The 9,536-nt window shown below is 41.9% G+C and overlaps 1 protein-coding gene across 5 annotated transcripts in view; it reads left to right on the forward strand.

The window, feature by feature from the left end:
* The first annotated feature begins 1,132 nt into the window (after window positions 1–1,132).
* The window catches only part of tcf7 (transcription factor 7), a 55,723-nt gene continuing 47,319 nt past the window's right edge, over window positions 1,133–9,536 (forward strand). For all 5 annotated transcript variants that reach the window (XM_080435617.1, XM_080435618.1, XM_080435620.1 and 2 more), the window contains exons 1-3: window positions 1,133–1,668; window positions 2,462–2,543; window positions 4,180–4,277. In XM_080435617.1, coding sequence (XP_080291743.1) covers window positions 1,486–1,668; window positions 2,462–2,543; window positions 4,180–4,277 — 363 coding nt within the window. In that variant the 5' untranslated portion in view covers window positions 1,133–1,485. The remainder of the gene's footprint in view (window positions 1,669–2,461; window positions 2,544–4,179; window positions 4,278–9,536) is intronic.

Below are 9,536 nucleotides of genomic sequence, written 5' to 3' on the forward strand. Positions count from 1 at the left end.
TGTTGTAGGCTAGTCCATGTGCAAGTGCACAGAGTCCATGCAAGAGTCAGTAGTCAAAAGTCAGTAGGTCTCATATGGATGCCTGTGTGTGTGTGTGTGTGTGTGTGTGTGTGTGTGTGTGTGTGTGTGTGTGTGTGTGTGTGTGTGTGTGTGTGTGTGTGTGTGTGTGTGTGTGTGTGTGTGTGTGTGTGTGTGTGTGTGTGTGTGTGTGTGTGTGTGTGTGTGTGTGTGTGTGTGTGTGTGTGTGCAGTCGTGCACGACCACTATTTCCTTTCTCAAATACATGTGATAATCAAGCTGTGTTTTGGAAAGTGCAACAAACCAACTATAGTATTAACACGAAACCCTCTTGTGTTTGATCAGTAAAAACGTCTTGAACAGCTTGTACATCTGCTATTTTTGAACATGTTTTTTTTTTTTATCTTGAAGGTGTGAGAAGTGAGAACTACTGATTTAGAAGGCATTTGTAGAATCGGCCTCAGGTCAGTCTTTCAAGATTTCAAGATTTTTTAAAATATTTTTTCCTCAAAAATAGCATATGTACAATCTCACAGTGCATCACCTCGTGCCGTGCTGCGAGCTTGTACATCTGCTATTTTTTAACATTATTTTAAAAAGGATCTTGAAAGTGTGAGAACTACTGATTTAGAAGGCATTTGTGGAATCGGCCTCAGGTCAGTCTTTCAAGATTTCAAGATTTAAAAAAAAAATGTTGTGTACGCAGATGTACGCAGCAAGTCACTTCGTGCCGCAATGCAAGCTTGTACATCTCCTATTTTTGATTATTATTTTTTTTAATCTTGAAAGTGTGAGAACTACTGACTCTGCCTCAGGTCAAGATTTCAAGATTTTTCAAAAATATTCAAAAATAGCAGATGTACAAGCTTGCAGCGCGTCAATTGCACATCTGCTATTTTTGAACATTTTTTCAAAAAAATCTTGAAAAAAGTGTGAGAACTACTGTAGTAGAATCGGCCTCAGGTCTAGCTTCCTCCCCTTTGGTGAAGTGAAGTGTTAAAGGTCATGAATAATAATGGCTGCACTGTCCCTTTAAGAGGCAGCCTCGGTGCAGTAGAAACAATCGTACAACCCCCAACAAGTCATTGAATGTGTCAATCAGCCGCTCGGCCCGTTTGATGTCGGTCTCCTCGCCTTGTCTAGGAGCTCAAATGCTCTGTTTGTTGCTGCCGGGGGAACATTAGCCCACAACTCGCTGCTGGGGCCACCAACACCAACCATCGCGTTATAGCAGCGTAACAAGCAACAACAACAAAAAAAGACAAAAACTTTCTTACGATTGCACTTTTTTTTCGCCCGTCCCCGGGACAGGAGAGAGAACTTTAAAAGAAAGAAGAGGAGATCTTTATTTAATAGAAAAGTTTCACTTCAAGGAGAGATCAAAGGAGCGCCAGCCAGCGCCAGAGCAAGATTATTACATCCTTTTTTTTGTGTTTTTTTTTCTTCTGGGGGTTTGTTGTATTAAACATGCCTCAGCTGAGCAGCGGCGGAGGAGACGACCTGGGAGCCAACGATGAGATGATCGCCTTCAAAGACGAGGGGGAGCAGGAGGAGAAGATCCACCAGGAGAACGACGCGTTCACCACGGAGAGAGACCTGGCCGACCTCAAGTCGTCCCTGGTCAACGAGTCGGAGATACATCAAAGTCCGGTAGGTGCCGGTGGCATGCACGGGGGGAGAGACTCTCTCCTCCCTCTCCGAGAGAGAGAGAGAGAGAGAGTGTGTGTGTGGGTGAATGAGTGTGCGTGTTAAAGCTAGCCTTGGATCAAGACTATCATAGATTGAGTCTGACTTTTGCTTGATCATAGAGATATCTAATATGCAAATGTAAAAATCGATCAAATACATCTATGATAGTCTTGATCCAAGGCTATGTTAAAGCAGTGGTTCTTAAAAAACTTTTACATTTCAAGGACCCCCTTTAACTCTTGACAGTATACAAATGTACGCTGTCAGAGTTACAGACGTTGTTAGGATCAATTTATAGCCTTGGTTCAAGACTATCATATTATTATTCAAATATTTGTATTGAATTTTCCCAAAACGTTATAGGTTCAAGACTATCATAGATGTGTTTTTATCGATTTTTACATTTGCATGTCTAAGTAAAAGTCAAACTCGATCAAATAGCCTACATCTATGATAGTCGTGACTCGTGATCCAAGGCAATTTAGAACCACGTTTTGTCTATTGACTTTTTGGGGATTTTTTACATGCTCACAACCACTGTGATAAAAAAAAAATTAGGGAAAACGTGTTTATATCTATATTGTTTTAAACATCCTCTCCATTGACAACCATGGATGCGAAACTAGCTCAATCGGTTAATGTATGAATGATGTTGTTGCAAAACTTTGTGTTTGTGTTGATTTGTTGTGAAACAGACAACGCACGCTTGTTGTCAAATGTCAGTCAATCCTCATCGTCCTACCTTTTTTGGCAGGCGGTCAGACGGGGCCATCAGGCCGAACAGAGAGGGGGATACCCGGACAAACACAGTCACAGGGACCACCAGCTGGACGGAGGTAAGAAGAGAACTAAAAGAAGGACGCTTCTTTTGATATATTGATATCTTTAAATGCGAAACGTAAAATGCTCGTCAATTATATCTAAAGTACAGTCCTGCAAAGTTCAGCACGTCTTCATTTGCGTTAAATGGTCTGAAGCAGCGTTGCCAGATGTTGTGAGAGAAATGAGCAACCGGGTCTAGAAAAACAAGCCCCAAAGGAAGCCACACTTTAGATATCATGCATCGGCTATTTGAAAATAGACGATCTACAAGCGACACGATGCGACGCGTTGTGAGCTTGTAGATCTGCTATTTTACAAAACTCTTGCAATACAATGTCGAATATTTGGGGGGGGGGGATTAAACATTCTAACAACACATAATGCTCCCCTGGCACAAAACATTTTCTCAAATAATAAAAAAAAAATGTGGAAACAAGCCCCAATAAGCAGCTACAGAAACAAGCCCCAAAAACCGCAACCCGCGGCGCAACTACCAATTTTTACAAGCAACTTTACAGAAAGGCTAGCCCAAAGTCGCTTATAATAAGCGGACATGGCAACACTTGTGACTGTTTCACACCCGTGGCCAAGACTAGACTAGCAGCAACTTGTGACCTGACTTTTACAGAAAAAGCTTTAGCTGCCTGCATGTCTACACTTTTAGCCTGTCGGTTCAGTGGCTTCAAACGGCCGGACGGACGCGGTGGGGGGTAGTGGTGGAAAAAGTACTCAAATGTTTTACTTGTAAGTAAGAGTATCAATACCGCAATGCAGAAATACTCTGTTACAAGTAAATGTCCGGAATTCAAAAGAGCACAAAAGCACAAAAGTATTGGTATCAAAATGTACTTAAAAGTACCAAAAGTAGAAAGTACTCATTAAGCAGAATTTCCCATTTCACACGTTTTCAAATGTATAAAAATCATTTGAAAATAGCTGAAATATATAGGGTTGAAGTGGTTAATGTATATTTATCAAAATCTACAAAGTAACTTTTTAAAGTTATCAAATAATTGTAGTGGAGTAAAAGTACAATATTTGCTTCTGAGATGTATTGGAGTAGAAGTAAAAGTACTGAAAACTGGAAATACGCCAGTAAAGTAAAAATACCTAAACATTTTAGTTGAGTAAATGTGCTTAGTTACTTTACACCACTGGTGGGGGGATGGATGTTTCTCACACACCACCGACCACTTATAAACTAGTTATAGCTGATCCACTTGTAGAGACCCTGGCCTGTAATAAATAAGAGCTAGCCTTGTGACCATTGTGGTGAAGTGTTATAATAACACTTCATCTACAGGAGATGTCGCTTGTTAAGCCTTGTTAATCTCCCCAGGTGACTGTTGTGAGACTTTTGTTTCAAGTGTGACAGAATGCCACCAAGTTAATGTCAAGTCCCTGGTTGTCTGCAAGTCTGAGACATTAGAGTACAAAAAAACAAAAACAAATGTTTTTATCCTCTCCTAATGTCTCTTCTATGTTTTATTTTAAAATGGTTTTGTGTGGTCTCTAATTTTGAGGTCTACATGATGTTGATTTGAATGGACAGCACTTCTGTTGTTTTTAAATGTGCTGTACAAATAAAGGTGACTTGACTTGACTAATGTTTTTTTGTATTACTTGCTGCCTGTGTCTCACTCACGGCAGTGTCTAAACAAGATGGAGGCATGTATAAGACGTACCAGAGCTACCCGTTCCTGATGCTGCCCGACCCCTATCTACAAAACAGCTCAGGGTCACCATCGGTAAGTTCAACTTCAAACTGTGTCCGTCCGTCCGTCCGTCCGTCTGTCTGTCTGTCTGTCTGTCTGTCTGTCTGTCTAGCTTTTTTACACTGGTCACATCACACCGAGTGGGCACAACGTGTCGCGGATGCGACGCACTGTGAGCTTGTAGATCTGCAATTTTTTGTTTAGTCTCCATATCAGTATGAGTACGTTTTTTAGTCCCCGTTTAGAATCCATTGTATGCTCGAGCCCAAAGCAGTTGTTTGAGAATTATCATCAGCTCCATACTAGTTAGATTGTTACAGTTTAGCTCTAGAAGCTAAACTGTGAAGTTTTTAAATATCAAACGATGAAGATAATGCTACCACTTTACCACTCAGTTATAAATGTAAAATATTTCCCAATAGGCTGAAGTGAAAAGTCAATGTGACAATTGCATGGTTCTACACTACAGTTGATCAGTTTTCCTCCTTTAATTAAAAAAATTAAAACATAAAAAAATATATTTTACTGTAACATAAGACAAGGGTAGTCGTCATGCGATGAAGCAGGTTGAGACTAAATTTTGAATCCATGGTATTTAGAGGGTTGAGTAGTTGATCCGTTGTCCCCCCACCAGAATTCACCTCCAGCACACGCACCACAAAGCGGAACCAGAATAACCCGGCATTTGCCTCAAATTGCCTGGCTCTGTGTTTTAACGCGTGCCTGTAATTTGACACAGCGATAATATGACTTGGATGCACAGACTTGCATTGACAACGCACTTAGAATCTGAGATCAATGGGATTACACGGATGTCACTGCAAATCAGCGGAGAACTTTACAAGTGTTCCGAACTGTTCCTCTATTTCTTCCTCCCCCTCTGTCTCATAAATCAAAACAGCACTTAAAATCGAGTGAAGTCGAATAAAGTAGCCGCAGATTCATGTGGAAAAAGTAGAATTTTTGTTTTGTTTGATTAGGATGACTGACGTGCACATCATGATGTGAATATTTTTTCCCCCATATGTGTGAATTATAACAGCTTGTCACTCTCTAAATAGAGGCTTTAAGTTTACTGCTCTGCATCAAAAATAACCTGTGGGGAATTTCAAAAGGTACAAATTATTAGAAATTAGAGAATGTACTGATATTAGTTGGTATAGCAGACAGCACAGCCATTAGGACCAATAGCCAAGCTTAATTGGACAAATTATTTCAGATGGTAATGAGTGATTATATACGATAGTTTGTCACAGTGAATAATCCTGTTTCTAGAAATATGCTGCCATAAAACAGACATTATTAAACAGTGGACGTCTTCATACAGAGTGCGTATATGAATGTGCCGTTTCACAAATCTATTTTCTGGAGATTAAAATGATAGAGAGGCTTTGAGCTTTCTTAGTGCTTTTCAAAATACAGCCGTCTCCATTGATTAAAAAGCAGCCTTTGAAGTTTTTGTTTTTCAGGAGAAAATATCACAATGGCAACTTGCACTTTTAGGGGCCTCCCTTTTCCACTATAAAATGTGTGTGTGTGTGTGTGTGTGTGTGTGTGTGTGTGTGTGTGTGTGTGCATGTGCGTGTGCGTGTGCGTGCTTGTGAGTGTGCGTGTGTGTGTGCGCACGCTTGGAAAAGTGCTTCCACACATTACATGTTAAATGCATGTGGGCTCGTCCGCGTTAAGCCTCATTTCTGAGTGCACATCAACGTTTATGTCCCATTGTATTCGTCATGCTGTGCCAAGTACTTATCGCCCCATCCTATAATTTGATGGAGAATACGAGAGAGGGAGTAAGCTCGTATTTACTTTAAAAAGTTCTTTGAAAGTTTACCACCGTAGTCTCCTCATAGTTGTCATTGCATAACATGGCACATCCGGCATGGTGTCAGACAAACAATGTGAGCAAAGCGTAATGGTATGTCTGGCTCATCAATGTGTCTCCACCTCCTTCACCCTCCACTTACAGCAGAACTGTAGTACGTCTGCCTGTTTTATGCTCTGTTTGCTTGACTTTTATTTTCATTCTGTCTTGTTGTTCCTCTCCTCTCCTCTCCTCTCCTCTCCTCTCCTCTCCTCTCCTCTCCTCTCCTCTCCTCTCCTCTCCTCTCCTCTCCTCTCCTCTCCTCTCCTCTCCTCTCCTCTCCTCTCACCCTTCTCCACGGTTGGCGTTATCCTCAACAACCTTGGAGTGCCAACCACAGAGATTCTCAGCGATTTCTTTTCTTTTCATGGCTCCTAGTGTGTTTATGTGTGTGTGTGTGTGTGTGTGTGTGTGTGGGGGGGGGGGGGTATACAAGATAAAGAGCACTTTCTTTCCCTCATGTGTCTTGAAGGCTCCACACAATGCTCACTTGTTGCTGCTTCCCTTGTAATTAGGGGTCTGGTAGCAAGGCGGTAGCAGCATATCTGGCCCCAGTCTACCTGCCACTTGAAAGGCCTGAGGTAGGGGTGGTGATTATGGACGGCTGAGCGGAGCGGAGCCGCACTGGGCAGGATGGATAGGGAAACTGCAGGGTTTGTGAGTTCTGACATGGACTGACAGGGCTGTTTAGTGTTGCTCGTGGCTTGTGATGTTTATGCAAGACGAGGTGATGAACAACGAGTTGTTAAAGTGATTGTAACAACAAGAAGAAAAATAAAGGGTCCATTCCTGCCCGCCCGGCTCTTGTGTCTTTATCTAATACATTTCTATCACGCACGCCTGTCCCTTCGGGGGCCGCTATGTGTTGTTGCCCTCACGTTCCTTACTGCGGCTAGTTGCTTGTTAACATGCAAGGGTTTGTCGGCTTACTTTACTGTTTGAGGCAAACACGGGAAATATAAAATATGTCTGTCTCCACTTTTCCTCGCCTCTTGCAGCCACACTAGGCAGATTTATTTCACTTATATCAGCCTTTCTATATTTGTCCTAGTTTTCTGAATGGAATTAATTTAGTTATTTTTTTGCATTCTCTGCTTTATTGGATACTGACAGTGAGTAGAGACATGAGAGAGAGAGAGAGGGAGAGAGAGAGAGAGAGAGAGAGAGAGATAGAGAGAGAGAGAGAGAGAGAGAGAGAGAGAGAGAGAGAGAGGGGGGGTTGGGTTGATAGAATAATAAGTATATTGTATAAAACCAGTTGAGGCTAAAATCTAAATGAACTAAGTCTGTTTTTGTTCTGCTAAGATGTGCCTGTTCATTGCCAAATTAAAAGGCCTCAACGAGCAGATTGTCTCATTAAGGGACAACAACACCCCTTCACCCAGACGATTAATCACACTGCCATATTATTGTGTTATTAATGTTAGCAATCCTTCAAAAGAATCTCACATTTGAAAAATAAAACAACACTTATAATCTCTCTATTCACAAGTCATGTATGTTTGCAGAGGAACAGAACTCTGGGGAGAGGGGGGGGGGGTTCTTTCTTCCTAATCCAAGAGACAGTGATAAAACCCCATTGCAAGATGTCATAGGACATGGAAGTGAACTGTACCCTTGTTTTATGAATGTAGATGCCATTTGTCCTTTTTCTAGAGAAAGTAGCCAAAGAGAGGCATTTGTGAGCGTCCCAGATGGGCTTGATCTCTCTCAATTCTTTCTATCCAGTAAAGCCTTAATCTGTAATGTAAGCCGACGTTTGTGGTGTGTTCAGTGTGTGTTTGTATTTGTTTGCATATGCATGCATGTTTTCTGTCTTCAAGATTCTTCCTACGTGGGGTATGTATGTATATGTATCTGGGCTTTGATGTGTGTGTACTGAATGTATGTATGCGTGTGTGTACACATGTTTATTCACGTCGTTTTTGTTTGTTCCTGAAAATGTATGCCAGATTCGTGACATTTTCGGTTTGGACGTGCATATTTGTTTTTCTTCAGGTTTGTTGTTTGAAGTGAGTGTATCTATGTGTGTGTGTGTGTGTGTGTGTGTGTGTGTGTGTGTGTGTGTGTGTGTGTGTGTGTGTGTGTGTGTGTGTGTGTGTGTGTGTGTGTGTGTGTGTGTGTGTGTGTGTGTGTGTGTGTGTGTGAGACTGTGCATGCGTGCGTGTGTGTTCATGAGTAACTAGCACTGGTTTGTGTGTATAATGCTGTGTATTACCAGGAACTCCAGCTGAGGTGGGACTGTCACTCCAACGTAGAATAATTCCCCGAATAGAATAATCGATTAAGCACTTCTGCATTATTTTGGCAGATCTAAAAACTCACAATGTGTTGCAATGTGACACGCTGTGAAGTTATGTTATTTTTCACTATTTATGTCATTTTTTCTCCTATACTGATATTATTAATTGATTCATTTAGTCATGTATTGATTAATGATGATCTTTTATGATCAATTAATCAATCAGTTCGATTAACTGTTGCACCTCTAGATCACAGGGACAAACAGAGAAAGAGAACAGAGAATAGGACGAGGAGAGAAAGAGGGATGAGAGAGAAAATGAGGAGTGAAACGAAGAAGTTTGCTCTGTGGTGGTTTGTGTTCAAGGGATGTGCCACTTTCACACACACTCTTTGTCACTGTAGTATTTGGTCTGGTGTTGATTCCTGTCAGTGAGCCTTTTCGGAGGGACAGCGTTCACTCACTGTCATCGCTAAGAGGGACGGTAGCGCACTGAGTTTGATTTGTAGGTCATTAATAGTCGCCACTTAGAATTGATGTCTTTCCATTGAGGCTTAGATTTGTCATGCGGTCACACAACGCGAATAATCAGAATAATGGAAAAAGTGATTCTTTGGACAGCCTCAGACTGTGCTCCGGCACTGATCAGCCAATGATGGAGGCCCAAGGCAAAGGGCCGCTTATCCCAATATTAGGCATGCAAATGCACTGACTGCCACAGCAACCAGAGAAACGCTCTGATGTGGAGGCTGAGGTCAAACGAAGACATGACACACTCTCTCCAGTTGTGATCTCACATGGCAACGGCGTATCGATACAGAATGTAACCCGACTGTCTGAAGCGGCCGACCTGACTTAACTGTATCCATTGTCTTGGGTCAATTGGTTTTATGTGTCCGAGGAAGTCCCATGTTTGTTATCACCCCAGACCCGTTACGCTGTTTGGAGGTCGCCGGTTCAACTGGAGTACAGTACTCCAGTTAGGACATTATTGAGAGTGCATGGAAATGTAGGACTACACTTCGTCATGTCTCACTGCACAATGACGTTTTTGTCGAGCAGCATGGTCACGCGATGAAGCCTTAAATCATTGTTTCATTGAAGGACTTACGGGTTATAGCGTCTCACAAAAAAACGGTTCCGTTTGAGTGCCATCTTATCAACACGGGGAATTCCTGCAGTAATC

Source organism: Gymnoscopelus braueri, assembly GCF_963280865.1.
Source record: "Gymnoscopelus braueri genome assembly, chromosome: 8".
Lineage (NCBI taxonomy): Eukaryota > Metazoa > Chordata > Actinopteri > Myctophiformes > Myctophidae > Gymnoscopelus > Gymnoscopelus braueri.